This window comes from Macrosteles quadrilineatus, unplaced genomic scaffold (genome assembly GCF_028750875.1).
Source record: "Macrosteles quadrilineatus isolate MER2022 unplaced genomic scaffold, UCM_ALF_1.0 Scaffold_8__2_contigs__length_117827958, whole genome shotgun sequence".
In the NCBI taxonomy this organism is placed as follows: domain Eukaryota; kingdom Metazoa; phylum Arthropoda; class Insecta; order Hemiptera; family Cicadellidae; genus Macrosteles; species Macrosteles quadrilineatus.
Genome location: NW_026542601.1, coordinates 47104236 through 47121330, shown reverse-complemented (window position 1 = coordinate 47121330; position 17095 = coordinate 47104236). Strand labels below are relative to the sequence as shown.

Here is a 17095-nt window from a genome sequence, read left to right as displayed (position 1 = left end):
TAGTCGATTTGATATCAGTACACAATTGATTAATCAAGGACAAACTGGTTAGTCCAAGTATGTAATAACATAGCTCAAAAAGTAAAAAAAAAACTTACCTTGAGATTAAAAATACACTTGAGATTTTTTATTGAAATGTTGAACACTTAAACACTGCAATAAGAGATATGATGTAAAGGTTTCCACTGTTGGATCCATCATATTAAGTGTAGAAACAAATTAAAAATAATACTTGATGGGTTACATTTGCTTATTCCATAAAAGAATCACGTATATAAAAATTCTTTTGTAACTTAGCAGATTTAGACAGCAAAATGGCTATATTTGAAGATCAGATTTAATTCTATTCATAAAATCTTTAGCTAAAAATATACTCACAGGCATCTTCTTTCTAGCTTTCATTATTCTAACGATAGCGGCTTCAATTTCATGTTTACGATCATCATCAACTTTACTTCTCGTTTCTCGTCTTTCGGGTTCTGACTCTCCTTTGGCTGCAACTGTTTGAATTTTTACTCTGCAAACAAATAAAAAATAAATAAAAATTGTCCATTAATGAATGTCATTAAAACACTGCTACAACAACTTGGAACGCAGACAGAAACAAAATAAGAAATATATTAACTTCAAATACAAACAGATAATTGTAATGACGAACTTAAAATGGAAGATAATGTAAAAGTTGGTACATTAAATGCGTTTACACATTAGCAAAATTTTAATTATTTTTCCTACAGTTACCTAACAATGTGTTCTCTCACTGATTTGAGAAAGCAAAGTGGCCAATTCGCTCATCAGTGAGACAATGTTACTCCAGATTTGCAACGTGAAGGCACAAAATAGTGAGCGCGTAACATGCAGACAAGGTTGTATGCGCGCGATCAGTGACCTTGACTGCTGTAACTATTTATATATGTCTTTGTCTTGCAAGCAACAAATTTATAAGAGACAACCACCGTTGCAATTTAACGGTACCAGTAGCACTATTTTTTTTTATTGTAAGGCTATTTTTCCCACAGAAAAGTCTACTGTATAAACTATGATACTGGGCAATACCTGTGAAGCTTGGATGTGAATGTGTCGTTGACGTAGAACACATGACTCGCATCCATCTCCTTGGATTTAGGATTCTTGATAAGGATTCTCTGAGAAGCCTTGCCTAGAGCCAGTGACTGCAAGGCTCGGACTAAGTCTCTCTCAGGTATGTCAGTCTCGTTTTGTAACTCCTGTAACCGCAACAACAAGTATGATGTTAAAAGTTGCAGCAAGTTTTGTAGTAGAGATCCCTCTTGTTTGACATCTTAGGACCAAACTCTTGTCCGAATCGAAAAAAAATCCAAATGACTAAAAGTTACTATAACGATAAACGGATGCCCCTCAAACCATTCATAATGTGGGAACAATTTGTAAACTCTAGTCACAGTAAACTACTAATGAATAGAAAATACAGTAGAAATCCAACGATCCGAATCAAATTGGACTATACTACATTCCGATAATCAAGAGCTAGGATGATTAAATTTTTATCGATATTTAGCGCATTGTATGAAAAATTGGCCGAATAGAACCTAGATTTTACACAGCATGTTTGCAAAGATTTCGCAATTGAAAAGTTCACGCTTTTGTCTCGATTTTGGAGGACGATGATTATTTTCCGTGATCGCAGGAGTCATAACAGTGAGAATAAAGTAAAGTCTTCAAAATTGTAGATATCAGGCCCCCAAGTGGTTTTTGACCTCAAAAAAGTAGGAAAAGTAGGACTTTTTCAGCAAAAGTAGGACTTTTTACTGAAAAGTAGGACTTAATTTTACATACAAATCAAACTTTTTTGCTGATACAATATATATTAAAAACCAAATAATACAGGGTGGCGCAGATGGATCGGGTGGTTTTAAAATATTTGTCAAACTGCCAATTTTAAAGGTATTGGATTGAAATAAAGTGTAAAACGTGTAGTTACAATGGAAGTTTATTGAAAAAAAAATTAGTTAAGTTTTTAAAAATTATATCCATCAAATGCCTTCCTTCTCGAGCGACGCATTCTTGGAGTCGGACCTAGAGGTTCCGCATTGCTCGCTCAAGCACATCACCAGGAATTGATGTGATTTCGTTGTGAATTGCAGCCTTCAACTCCTGAAGCAAGGGTCTACATGAACAAACCCCGGACCATTCAGGAGTTGAAGGCTGCAATTTACAACGAAATCACATCAATTCCTGGTGATGTGCTTGAGCGAGAAATGCGGAACCTCGAAGACCGACTCCAAGAATGCGTCGCTCGAGAAGGAAGGCATTTAATTGATATAATTTTTAAAAACTAACTTAACTAATTTTTTGTCAATAAACTTCCATTGTAACTACACGTTTTACACTTTATTTCAATCCAATACCTTTAAAATTGACAGTTTGACAAGTATTTTAAAACCACCCAATCCATCTGCGCCACCCTGTACTAGCATACACAATAGTTTATCAAATATAATAGTGTATATAAATATACAGGGGGTTTCCAAATTGTCTGGACATATTTTGTGGACTTGTTTCTGGGGCTAAGACAAACATAAAATTCCATAAGTATGCACGGGTCTAAAATGCCTAAATTTTTGTTGGTCAGTCTGTTTGTGACATTTAAAAATTATTTTATATCTTGGGCATTTTTCAAGATAGAACTTTTTAAATGGTTATAAATGTGTATTTTAGAAGGTGAAAAGAGCTTGCAAAGTTTCGATCCAATATCTCAAGCCGTTTCAATATGGCAGCCATTTAAAATCTTTAATGCCAAATTTCATGAAAACCGTAAATATTTAGAAAATGGTTTCCAGGATCAAAAAGATAGAGAATTCAAATCCAAATCAAATGAGACCTTGTTTGTAAAATCGGATGACAAACAACCATAAATAAGTTTTTTTTCAACATTCGGTTACGCAATTTAATAGCACTACCATACTGTATTCTTATTTGTTATTTTTCAGAGCAGTATGGGTAGTCCTATTAAATTGCGTAAACAAATTTAGAAAAAACTGATTTGGTTGTTTGTCATCATCAGATTTTAAAAAACAAGGTCTCATTTGATTGGTATTTGAATTCTCTATCTTTTTGATCCAGGAAACTATATTCTAAATATTTACGGTTTCAAATTAAATTTGGCATTAAATATTTTAAATGGCTGCCATATTGAAACGGCTTGAGATATTGGATCGAAACTTTGCAAGCTCTTATCACCTTCTAAAATACACATTTATATCCATTTTAAAAGTTCTATCTTGAAAAATCCCCAAGATATAAAATAATTCTTAAAAATCACAAACAGACCGACAAATTAAAATCAAGGCATTTTAGACCCATACTTATATGGAATTTTATGTTTGTCTTAAGCTGGGTTTTCCTAGGCGCGGAAGCGTAGAGCGGAGAGAGGAACGCGGAGAGCGGAAAAGAAATTAACATGGTGTTCCTCTCCGCGTTCCTCTCTCCGCTTCCGCGCCTAGGAAAACCCGGCTTTAGCCAAAGAAAGAAGTCCACAAAATATGTCCAGACAATTTGGAAACATAACTAAAATGATTCTATACATAAATTTTAAAATTAAAATCAATAATTAATTATTTTTATTTAAAAAATCTTCAACTGAAAGGCCGGATAAAGTTTTAGCTGAGATTGTACACCAAATATTCAGAAGTAACGCACAAGAGAAATTAAAATGTTAAGGAGTCATTATCTACAGTCATCACGAAAAAATATTTAGGACAAGCAGCATTAAATAAAGGATAAAAATAAATATGTTTCCCTAACGTTAACCAGCCCTAATTTGTGTTTAAAATGGTGCTGTAAATAAGAAATTTGTTCTTTTTTTATATTATTTAATATTTCAGAACTAAAATAATATAAAAGTAAAACGAATTTTTTGGGTGGAAAACAGAAGCATGAAAAAGAATAGTTATTTAAGTAGGCCTATAAAGTACGGAACTAGATATAATATAAAATTCTAAAAATATGTTCCAAAAGTATTTTGAATTAATTAGATTAGAGCTATCTTAAAAGTAGTAGGAATGTTTGAATTGTAATGAGTAAAAACTATTTGAGCCAGTGAGACTTGGACATTTAAACTTGAACTTAAGCCTTAATTTATTTTGAATACAGTTATGTCAAAAAATCATGTTTAGGCTAATCAGGGAAACACTGGACCGATAAGTGCTAAAGTTTACTACTTTTGAACTAGTATCCCAGGGCTCCCCAGGAGCATTGATTTCCCCTCAGTTTACTTCATTGGGGAATCTAAAAGACATGTCAGAAAAGTAAGCACTGATAATAATCACAATTTTCATTTTCTATCACAATAGTATTGCCATGTCTTTGAAAAAAAAAATGTTTTCACCCAATAACAATGTTGATAAGATTAACCATACAGATACTACCGGTACTGGAACTTATAAATTAAAATTTAAAATCATTTAACAGATTGTTTTATAAAAAAAATATCTCAGTCCGTCATATTTTTTAGGAAAAAACTTCTCATTGGGACATATTGATAAGTAAACATTAATAATAAGTGTAATAAAATATCGCAAAATCGACATAATTTTTATAAAAAAGTAGGAAAGTAGGACAAATGTGTAAAAAGTAGGACTTTTCCTACTTTCCTACTAAAAAGTAGGAAAAGTAGGAAAAGTAGGACGACTTGGAGGCCTGAGATATTCAGGAATTTGCTAATATCACAAGAGCCAATGATGATGTTTCCATGACTGCCGGAGACGATGATGATGTCAAAACAACCGTGGGAGATGTTCAGGATGTTGCCTCGATCAAGGCTTCTGTCTTCTTTCATAACAATCCTTATTACTGTAACTTAGTTTTAGGGATTTAAAATTCTTTCTGTAAGCGATTCAGATAGTAGGGATTAGAGTTCCCCCTGTATATAGCCCCTGTATATTCCCTGTATGTATCCCCCTGTATATTCCCCCTTGTTTGTTTATAATATGGATTCGTGGGATGTGGAAATGGATCCATTCACTTTTGTACTAACTTATGATGATTACCTATGATTACTTAGGTCTTGATGATTAGTAGGTCTTTTGACTAAAAGCTATGTTGTTGTCGGGGATTGTTCAGGCTAGGCCTAGAGGTTGCAGCATTATCACTTATATAAAATCCTTTGGTGATTGGCAGGATCTGTAAACCTCGGGGACTGAAGTCTTGAGCTCTAACACTCGACCAGCTCTCTCCCTCTTTCAGCAGTACTAGGCTTACACGACAAAGTCTTATTTTGGTTCTAGCTGATGTTGTTTTTTACCTCATAAGTGAGTTTATCCCTGTTGTTGAACAGCATCAGTATACACATCTGGTATGTGGACACTTGGATGATATGTTTGCGAGGAGACGACGCTACATTGCGTGAGCCAGTAGACGAACTGGCTCCGTCCCTCCCCTCCCCCTCCTCTCTACGGATACCGAAGAACACAGCGTTCAAGTCCGACGACCCCAGCTGAGGCTGTAGCGTGAGTTGGCGGCCGCTGTGCTTGGCAAGGTAAAACCTGAAAATTGGTTGGACGTTTAGGATAAATCAGTTGACTTTGTTGACTATAATACATTAGTACGGACTCACAACTAATAACTACCCAAGAATATGCAAGTAATTGATAGAGACAAATTAAAACTGTGTGAGTAGGCCTGGGCTTTAAATATTTACAATTTGTTGACGAGGCAGTTAGACAAGAGCTATGAAATTTATTCAAATTCTCCTTGTCAATAGATCAGTTTAATGATGATGTTATTATTATTTGAAATGGAAATGCATTGAAGAGGGATTGACCTTTCAGAAAAAGGGCCGGACATGGCATTAACAAATAAACTCAAACTCCTTTGATCTATATATCTAATTCCGTAAGCCCAACATTTTACAATGAAATTGTGAGCGAACGGGAGGCCGTAGAAAGCTAGGAGAGGTCTCATTTTAAAGGTCTAAGCATGAAATTTTGGGGAAAATGATTTATTTTTCTTGATTATGAACCAAAAGGTTGTTGTTGGAATAAAATATTTACTTCTGAAAGATTCCCTTACAGAGATATGTGTTGAATACTTTTTTGTATGCTATTATGTGTGCCTAGTAATATTTCTTTAGGCGAGTTAGTTGTTATCCAATCATTGGGGTCCATCTTGTATCATGTATTCCTACTAAGCTTTACCACAGAGAAGTAAGATACAGAGGAAACATGCTTATGGAACAACCGTGCGCTTTTGGCTCTGTAATGGTGGGGCGAAAATATACTAGTACAGAAAAAAGAAGAGCTCGAACAGCTTTTGTTTACAACAGCAGTTGTAGTGCACAGGCTCTTCCTATAGAGTGAGGGCTGTAGTACGTGATGGTGAGGGGGAAGAGTAGAGCAGAAGGGGACAACCAATAGAATTTGCACTAGGCACAAGCGATTGGTGCTAGACATTACTTAAGTGTACCATTGAATGTTTTCTCTACGTATCTTACTTCACTATGGCTTTACATACCCCTCTGCCCAAAAGAACAAACTTCTTAGAAGTTTGTATTCACTGTCAGAACTGAATCATAACCCAGAACATTAGTGATTGTACCTTCGGAAGGCTTCAAACGCATTGCGAGGTGCTGATGGGATGCTGCACTTAGGGGTGGCACTCTGTGTTGGCCAGAAACCTGTCGTCAGCACTCTCACTGAGAGGTCCACTCCATATAGGTTGGCCTATACAAACAATAGTAATTAGGTTGATCACAACAAGGGTACTTTGGTATTATACCGACCACACCAATAAATTGACTTCCAAATAAGATTTTAATTATTTTAAATAACAAAATCTTCCTAAACTAACCTAACCTAAAACATAGTCCACCCTTAGGTTAGCTTAGGAAAGGTTAGGTTAGGTTATAATTATTAGACGTGCTTGGTATAATACCAAAGAACCACAAGAAGTTGCATGCATAAAGATTGATAGATTATCGAAAACATTGACAACAGTGGTACATGTGGCACATATTACTTGGACGAGCCAGAGTAAACAGAATAGAACTTAAAACTGAACATAGAAACTTGTTCTATTAGAAGGCAATGGCTTGGCAATGAAATATTGAATGTGATAAATGATGAAATTGGAAGATTTTTAACAATTTAAGTTTAGTTTAAAATTTACTCAATCAGCATAATTGGGACTACAGAAAGGGCCCAAATTGCCCTTAAAATGACCTATTGGCATTTGAACAGTTCCACTGGTGGCTCGATATATGATGTTTACTTAAAGCTACCTTAGGTGATAGGTAGGATTATAACCTGTGCCTACAAGACTATTCAACGCTGTAAACACGCAGGATTATAAGTCCCGCGCTCTAAACGCAAAAGCCTCTCTAGTGTTATTAGTACATTACATATCAATTAGGTCTTTCTGTGCTGTACATTTTTCTTACAGTGCTGGTTCAATGATGGACAATGTTAGAAATCATAAATGCACCTACCCCTGAAGTTAGGACGTGTTCTTTGAACTCTTCCATGATGGTATTTGATACTGTCATGTCTTTGAACATTCCCTCCAACTTGGAAGTGAATTGGCAACCGCATTCAGTCTGAAACAACAAATTCAAAATGAAATACACCAGGTCAGATCAGATGGTGATTAGTAAAAAGTAATGAAAATTACAATGAATTTACAACAGTAGACTCCAGATTATCCACACTAATGAGTGGCCGAATGATTGTAGATAGTCAAAATGATGAACTACGCAAAACTAACTTAAATTGCCTGGGATGTAACTAACATTGACCTTGAGTGTAGTTAAGCTTTAATACAGATTAAGATAATAATAAAACGTTTTTAATGCAGTGTCGATACCTATTGTCTTTTGTTTCACACACTTCTATTTGCAAAACAAATAACATTTTAGAGCCATAAGCCAAAGGCCTTGCAATGAAGAAAATGACAACACACACAAAATGTAACTTATCAATTCATTGGTTGTAATCAGTGACTCATCTGTGGTCGGTGAAGTAAACAATGGCAACTCTATAGTCTGCCCACGAGATTATGGACCTCCTCAGGCTGAACATCTTGGTAGTTGCTGTATAACCTACATACGAGTGTGGTTAGTCCTTAGCGTGGTTGATCCACTTGTAGATAGTCGAGAATCTACTGTATATTTTTTACCAATGACTAAAATCATTTGACTCCAGACAGTCCTCTCTAAGACAACAAAAATAACCTTAAAGACAAGTAGGTATGTGCATTTTTGCCAATAATCTGGCAATATTATGATGAATATCAGAGCGTTTTGATTGAATGCTTTATATTTTAACTATGTTGGTGAAGCTTAAACCTTTGACTAATAAATAGGCATCAAACAAAATCTAAAGTTAGTTTTGTGAAGTTTACGAACTAAATTTACACACTTACATCACCATTTCTCGTTAATGTTTCCAAACAAGAATTTATCTTATAATTTATCTACCTTTAACTTGGAAATCATGTTCTTTTCGCTGTCGTCACTGACAGATTTGTTTAGCAGAAGTCGCTTGGCCAGATGTTGCTTGTAATATCGTTCAAATACATCCTTCTCCTGTAGGAACCGGAACAGAACCATTGTCTTGTCCAACACTGTTTCTATTTCCTGTTCGGTCATCTGTAATAAAGAACAGAGTATTAGTGCAGCAGAGAAACTTAGTACTAATAAATTTCTTGACTTTTTCGGTCAATTAATACTTAAACATCTCAATTTATACTGATAAATCTAAATTACTTCATTAATGCAAATTTAATCGTAATTACTTCACAAAGAATAGGAGAGGACTGAGTAGGTCTCTCCTTAGTGTCTTCGTCATCCACAACAAAATTGTTTCAAACTTACCCCTTTAACTCCTTTCTTTAACTTGTCATCGATAAAGAGGGACAAGTATTCAGGAGACTTTGGATTCAAGTTCAAAAAGTATTCAAAGTCAGAAGCAATCATCTGCTTGAAGAGTTTGTCGTTGTTGAACGAATTGTGAAGAAAATGGTCTAGCCGATCTTTTAAATCCAGTAGGTTCTGAAATCAAAATCGGCATTTCAATTACTTTAGTCTGATTAATTGTATAAATCATGTACAATTAGTTTGTACACAATTTCTTTAACACCTTTTTACAGGGTTACCACTATTTGTCTTCAACAAAATTCACGGTGTTTTCACGGTTCTCACGGTCTGCTTTTATAAATTTCACGGTCTCCTAACAATGTACGTTATAATGACAAAACTATATGTAATGCCTTTTCTAACCAGTACACAAATAAGGTTCCGTAGCCGATTAATACAACATAATTATTAAATTTAACATTTGCTTGAATCTATAAATGCAGGAAAGCACAAGACAGTAAAATCCTTAAGGTCCATTCCATGAATAGAACATAATAATCGGCCAGCTGGCGCAGAGCGAAGAAAGATAAAAGAGATAGAGCAGATGAATTAAGACAGAGTTGTGGTGTTGAGAGGGATGGTAGGGGAGAATGAGGGGACAACACATTTGAGGTTGAGGGGACAGAAAGGGAGGTGGGGAGAGAGCCCGAGGGGGAGGAGAGAGAGATAGAGACGTCATTCATAGCCGTCTCTAGTATACTAAAGACGGATATGCATCATTCCACTCACTGCTGGAAAACAACCATAAGGAAGAATATTTTAGAACAACAAGTTAACACAAACTTTTTTATCATGCCTACATTAATGAACGAAATGAATAATTAATACAAGTATTGTAAGTACAGTATTCTCGAATCTTCGAATTCTGAGTCCAAACAATAATTACAAATGGGTTTTATATGGTGACTAGCTGTGTACCCGTTCTACGCACGGGGATCTTATAATATTCAGTTGAAACCTTCTTATATAACGAACAGCAGTTGGTTTGCATATTTTAAGATATGCTGGCCAAACTATTATACATAGCTTCATTTTATGTTGTTTTTTGTTGTTCCGGATCGGTATGACAATCAATAAAAGGTTAAATTACCTCTGTGTCTGCCGGTCGATCCTATAACGGTAGGCTTACTTTTATTTTTACTATCTGATCTCGTTTGCATGGCTCAATCACGTCCTGGTTGAAGTTCGTTCGCTACGCTCACTCACCTGTATGTTGGAGCTCGTTCGCTGCGCTCACTTTCCTTCAGGTTAGCTCGTTCGCTACGCTCACTTGCCTTCAGGTTAGCTCGTTCGCTACGCTCACTCGCCTCCAGGTTGCAAATTAGCTGTTGTCATAAATGTAAAAGAAATAATAGTGCTAGTGCTGCACCCTGTTGGTAATCCTTGTAACTTTAATGCTATTGAACATCACAGAACAGAACCAACTTGTTTAATTGAAACAGCTGTTAAGATTCAATAATTTCATTTCTCATAAGGTTAACATGGGCTTCCAGAAATTCCACGTCAAAAATCGACAAAAACTTGATTTTCAAGGGTTTACTGTTAAATATCTAACTGTCTCATATTCGATGAAATACGTCTAAAACCATCTCATATATGTATAGTATTTGGAAAATAAGTTTCAGGCGGGACAGTGCTATAGTTATTGAGGAGTAGTTGTAATAAAGTGCGTATTTTAGCGTTACCAAGAGAATGACAGATAGACAGACAGACAGACAGACAGACAGACAGACAGAAATTGAGATAAGGTTTGATTCGGTTTCTCTGACCTATGAAATGTAAAAATAACCAAAAAGTTCATTATTCTAAGCAATGTACAGACAAAACTCTAATTTTATTTATATAGATTAAAAAAGCAAGAATGGAATAGAAAGCATTTAAAAAATAAATATTATACCAACCATAAATGACTACGCTTTGCAATAGAAAGTTACGTCATTACTTTTGACACACGGCAAAATAACATACGACTAATCGGATACATCTTTTAATCTAAATCGAACGGTCGGTATCTATATAATTAATACGCTACATGAAACTTTGTCGGTTGATTTCCTCCGCCATTTCTTAACCGATTTTATCCATTGACGTCTCATTGGAAAGAGCGTGTCGCGTAGATTTGCAAACTGGCCTTACATTTTTTGAAAAAATCCCTTGGGCTCTGCCCCAGTGGCTTTGAAAGTTCCCATGTTATCCTTATGAAGAACATAATTGTTTACATTTTGATCAGCTGTATAATTTAATTGCTGTTATTTATTTTTGAATTCAATGAAATGCGTTGAGTACATTTATTTATTATTTGAGTTTGTGTAAACATAACCCCCAAGACGGATCGTGTTAGTATGGTTGTATCTTAAATTTGTGTATTTATCGCTGTTTTGTGTCGCTATGACGGATCGTGTTAGCATGATTGTAATTTAAATTTGTGCATTCATCGTTGTTTTGTGTAGCTATAATTTGTTTATTTGTTGTTTTTTTATGCCTCCGACGCGACGACAACGAAACATAAACAGGAGGCGTAATCGTGATAACGACCGCAGCTACAGAAACAGAACAGTGTGGTGCGTAATAGGCTTAACTCATCACAGTCAGCACCTGACCCTGGACAAACTCAACTATTAGGTTACAAATGCGCCCTTTAACACTACCCCAAAACGACTTTTCGCTCTCAATTAGTTCTCTATCATGACCTGTGTTGCCTGTACAGCGAGGCAGACCCAGAATGTATGAAGGAAAAAACCGGCCGGAATGCTTTAGGTTTATCAATAACGAAGATAAACATGGTCTGAGTTACAGTACACACCGGTAATCTTATTGAGTTGAGTCTTTTAAACACATTGTTAATATGACTGTTAGGTATTCGTTTTGAAATAATTCCTGTAATACTTTGCAATTGCTCGAATTCGAGCAACATGTACACTAGTACTTATTATACTTGTACTTTATTGTACTTGTTATACTTATTTGGACGGCAAATATTCATTATTGGTTATTTATGTTTGTTGTAGGTACACTTGTTAATTTTAGTTGTTGATCGATAGTATAGTCAATGACAGTTTACTCTGTTAGTAAAATTTTAAATAACATATTGAATTGTAGCTGCATAACATAAATATATAAAAAACATACTGAACTGTTTTGTTTATATATCAAAGGAAGTATTTTCTTGTATTTTATGTTTACTTCAGAATGAATGCATTATGAAAATAACACACACAAATGTTCTATATGAATAGTAAAATAATTTATTTTGATATTATGATAGGGAAAAGAAGCTAGTTTAATATTGAAACGTTACTTTTCCAAGTTAGAAACATATAAATGTATTATAATCTTTTTGAAGATACTCATTAATACCACTATAATGCCAATCTTTGGTTACGGTAATAAAATAACACCCAACCCATAACTATAAAAAAGACATGCAGATCAATGTTGTATCAAAAATCATCATAGAGCCGCACTGACTTAAAATACGTGAGCTTAACTAATACAAAAGTTAACTTTATTGAAATTATTTCATTCTTTTTAGAGCGTTTGAAGTCGGTTGTATTTTTTTACAAAAATAAATTCTAAATTCTTAAGATAATTCAGCGAAATTTTAGTTGATTACACTCCATGACATTTTTATTCTTGAAAATAACTAAACAAATGACTAGACCTTAAAAAGTTTGAAGTAAAAGTCTATTTAAAGAACCTCTACTTTTAGAACTATCTCTCCACCAGCATCAAACATCCCAAAAATATTTCATACGAAGGAGAACTAAAGCGATGTGAGTTAATGGGTGACAGCTTGTTAACCACTGGCAACAGTCTCCACTCTACACTTAAATAGTTTGTGTTCGTAAAAAGTACAACAAAACCTTACCATTTCTATGTTTTGTAAATATTATTTTTTCCTAAAGATTTTAACAACATTGATATGCTTTGTATGGATGAATTATTGATTCTCGATACTTTTTAACTTAGGATTCAATACCCTGGCATTTGCAAGGTCAAATTATGATCATGGCGACATTGTAAATATTTGGTCCCGTCTTTTCTCTTCACTCATGTGATGATATCACAAGATTCTTGTCTTGAATAAAATCAAAATATCATTCAAATCGTCATAAAAACTTCCCCGAATCTTGAAGCATAAATTATTTACTATTTCGAAAATTTAGTTCAATTTTAAATGCATTATACATTTCAAATATCAAAGCACCAATGAAAAAACTGCTTCATGAATTTATTTTAAATCTCACTCTAAGTAGAAGCGATGCAGCTTATTTTGGAACACCGTAAGGTTAGAGTTTACGCTTTACAAAAATATTTCAACATTAATTTTCAACTGTCTAACCTGAACGAAGTTTATTGCGTTGGTGCCTCCGTCTTCCTCTTGTACCAACATCTTGCCTTGCTCCTTGAGGTAATGACTGACACAATCGGACATCGTCTTTAGCCCGTCTAATACTCTACTGAACAACTTGTACATACAAGCCAGGTCTTCTGTCTTCTGGTTCTTCAGCATGTGTACTACGCCTGAATTCTCCATCTGAACACACCAAAAGGGGGTTAATTACACGCTCCAAACCATGTAACCGCTGAACTGTGATAGACTATATTGTTAATAGTCTAGGAGCTAGGCCAACTCCCGTGTGCACTTTAATGTGCCCTCAGTTTTGTTGCGGGGCTTTGTTTAACACCTTTGGGAGCTTAAAAAAATACTGGTCACATGGTCCAAATCATGGTCGTTTGGCCGCCATATTGGAAAATGGGCGCCAAAACGCTAGATTATTTGCTAATACGTATCTCCGCACCCAGTGGTCCGATTTTAATTTTCTAAAGCTCATTTTACTCCATTTGTGATTGCAAACAACTTTTGTATTTACACTTTTTTGCTAAACCCATTATTTATTGAGATTAATTAACATTTATAATATTTCCAGTAACGTTGTGGAAATAATTGTTGGTTAATGCGTCCATTCGTTCCAAAAGCTTAAAAGTATCGATAGCCCCAGTATTTCGCTCCGCTACTGTCGCTAGCGATATAAACTGTCAGCTGTTTACATGTCTGATTCATTGTTTACGGTTTCTTGTTTGTTTGTTTAGTTGGTAAAATATGGTTGGTTTTAGTGCAAGGTTATTTCTCACGTTTATAAACTGCGATGTGAATAAACTTTAAGTAGGTTTACTTACTATACTAAGTAGGTTTATTTACTTATACTTATCTTAAGTAAATAGTCCAATGTGAATAAAACATAAGTAATTTATTTTTTAAGTGTTTACTTTTTTCTATAAGTACCTATTTACTTTAAGCACACAAAGTTAATTTAATGTAAAATTATACTCACCTCTAAATAAGTATTTAATTTACTTAACAATTAGGTTTTACTTTACTCAATAGGTATTTACTTATAAATAAAGTTTATTCACATCTCAGAAAGAGTAGATAAACTTCAAGTGAAATAAGATGAGTGACACCGTGAATGTGGTCCACCATAGAAAGAGACGTAGAGACGTTGATGAAGACATTGACTTGTGCATTTTCTGTAAAAAAGTCAAACGTCCGTTGCAATTAAGTTCAAGCGAAAAAGGTATAAAAAACATTAAAAGTGCGACTGACGTTATTAAGGACGATGTGTTGAAAGGCATTAAAGATGAAAATAGCATAAAGTATTATTTAGCCTGCTACAGACCTTACATATTGAAAGAAAAATGATTTAAAGAAAGACAAGAAAAAGACACTCAGTTTCGGAGTGAACGATTTGAAGATAAGTCACTCAGTCTAATGCAACCAATTAAGAGACTAAAAAAAGAGTAGTAAACCCCATAATCCGTTAGAAGTGGACGTAAAGAATGAAACCGCCCATGCTCTGCGTTTAATTGACATTTCACGGTGTCGAGGATATGACATAAATCATCTTTTGTCCTATGAATTAACTTCTACATCTTTGTTTTTGACCAGAAATGGATTTCTGACAAAATCAGATAAATCGCAGCTGGTTCATGAACTTGAAAAAAGTTACAAACACCACCAAATTCCGAAACTCCTCAATCACCTGGCAAAGCAACAGTTATAGATTTTATGGCATTTGCAAGGAAGGTACCAACTAAATCTTTAAAACTGAAGACATATGAAGAATTGGTACGAAGCATTTGGAAAGCTATATCCCAAGCATCTTACAAAAGTGAACGCATCGATATTGTTTTCGACGTTTATAATGAAAAAAGTGTTAAAGGGTTTGAGAGGTCCAAGCGATCAAGGAAACAACCTGTAGAATATGGAGCCCCAAATGACAACACGCCACTTCCTGTGGATACTGACGCTTTCTGGGCCTCATCTAAAAACAAAGAATTGTTGCAAGCTTACTTTTTTGAATGGATATCCTGGAAAGAGGATTCATTCATTGCGTCTTCTATCATTTATCTCGGTGGTGTAGTAAAAGATGGTCAGCCAAGATGTTTTGCTATTGAAAACGGGATAGTTGAAGAAGAGCCTACTTTGGAACCCGAACATGAAGAAGCCAATGACAGGATCTTAAGCCATATTTCTCACATAACATTGTCTTCAAAATTAAGCAACTTAGTTATCTGTTCTACTGATACAGTAGTTTTTGTTAGTGCACTCTATCAATACCAACAGAAGTGGAAAAGCTTAGGACTTAAAGAGCTGTGGATTGCTTTTGGAGTAGGCAAAACATCGCGGTACATCCCACTTCACTCCTTTGAAGACAGAGTACCACTTACTGTTTTAACAGCTTTACCAGCCATTCACTCTTTAACCGGCTGCGACACTACAAGCAAGGTTAGTACGAAATTAGCAGCTTTAAAAACAGCTGAATCCTGTGCAGGAGACCTCTTGGTAGAGTTTGGAAAAGGGCCATTAAATGAGGACATGGAAAAAAAGCAGAAGAATTTTTGGTTCGAGCACTTTCTTCAAGTTCATCAACAATGGATAAATTGCGTTTTCATCAGTTCCATCACAAGAAACTACGAAACTTTCAAGATTTAGCACCAACCTCAAGATCTATCCGTCTTCATAAAAAAAGAAGCTACTTGCAATGTTACTAATGGATCCATGCTTTGGAACCATCTGAGAAACTTAATCCCTTGGACTATGGTTATGTTGAGGAAGGTGATTCTCTGATTCCACAAGTGACAGATGATCCAATGTTCCCTGAAGATTTCCCTAAGCCATGTAATTGCCAGACGTGTTTCAGAGAAACTGTATGTCCCTGTAGAAGATTGAAAGTAATGTGCTGTGACTTTTGTAAATGTAAGAGTAGTGTTTCAGACAATTGCAAGAACCCTCATACATAATTTTGCAATTCTTGTTCTTGATAAGATTTGAAACCCTAAGTTTTGGAAGACTATGTCTCTATATAACTTTTATCAGTAGGTAAATAGTAATGTCTCTATGTAAGTTAATAGTAAATATATATTTTAAACACACGTTTAAGTCTTTTAATATATTTTTAATTGATAGTTTTAAGCTTTTGTAACGAATGGACGCATTAACCAACAATTATTTCCACAACGTTCCAGGAAATATTATAAATGTTAATTTATCTCACTAATTAATGGGTTTAGCAAAAAAGTGTAAATACAAAAGTTGTTTGCAATCACATATGGAGTAAAATGAGCTTTAGAAAATTAAAATCGGACCACTGGGTGCGGAGATACGTATTAGCAAATAATCTAGCGTTTTGGCGGCCATTTTCCAATATGGCGGCCAAACGACCATGATTTGGACCACGTGACCAGTATTTTTTTAAGCTCCCAAAGGTGTTAAATAAAGCCCCGCAACAAAACTGAGGGCACATTAAAGTGCACACGGGAGTTGGCCTAGCTCCTAGACTATAACTAAAAGGATTGAATCAGATAGCTTTAGATCACTATTTAACTGGACGCGGAAAGAGTTTTTTTTAAAACAAATAAGGTTCAGCTAGCTTACGTTAGAAAATTAATTCCATGGTCTAATAGATTCACAATAAACTGGCACAAAACATTACACTGATATTTAGTCCTGAAGTAGAACTTATTCAGATAGTAAGTTGAAGAGAAATAATTATTTGTGTAACTGTTATTACTCGGAAAGTTTCTTGAGTGCTGCAAAGAGACTTTGCGCTCGTGTTATATACACATTAACTTATATTTTCCTTCGGTTACTATAGGCCTAAAGCATAAATAAATAATGGGTAATTGTATGTATATACAGGTTGT

At 34.9% G+C, this 17095-nt stretch overlaps 1 protein-coding gene across 1 annotated transcript in view; it reads right to left on the bottom strand.

The window, feature by feature from the left end:
- LOC128999644 (cullin-3-like) overlaps positions 1 to 17095 on the bottom strand; it is a 28960-nt gene that overhangs the window by 5725 nt on the left and 6140 nt on the right. Inside the window, exons 7-14 of the mRNA XM_054426257.1 lie at positions 13230 to 13424; positions 8846 to 9022; positions 8450 to 8620; positions 7463 to 7570; positions 6574 to 6698; positions 5282 to 5522; positions 1057 to 1226; positions 379 to 517 (exon numbers count right to left, since the gene is read on the bottom strand). Coding sequence (XP_054282232.1) covers positions 379 to 517; positions 1057 to 1226; positions 5282 to 5522; positions 6574 to 6698; positions 7463 to 7570; positions 8450 to 8620; positions 8846 to 9022; positions 13230 to 13424 — 1326 coding nt within the window. The remainder of the gene's footprint in view (positions 1 to 378; positions 518 to 1056; positions 1227 to 5281; positions 5523 to 6573; positions 6699 to 7462; positions 7571 to 8449; positions 8621 to 8845; positions 9023 to 13229; positions 13425 to 17095) is intronic.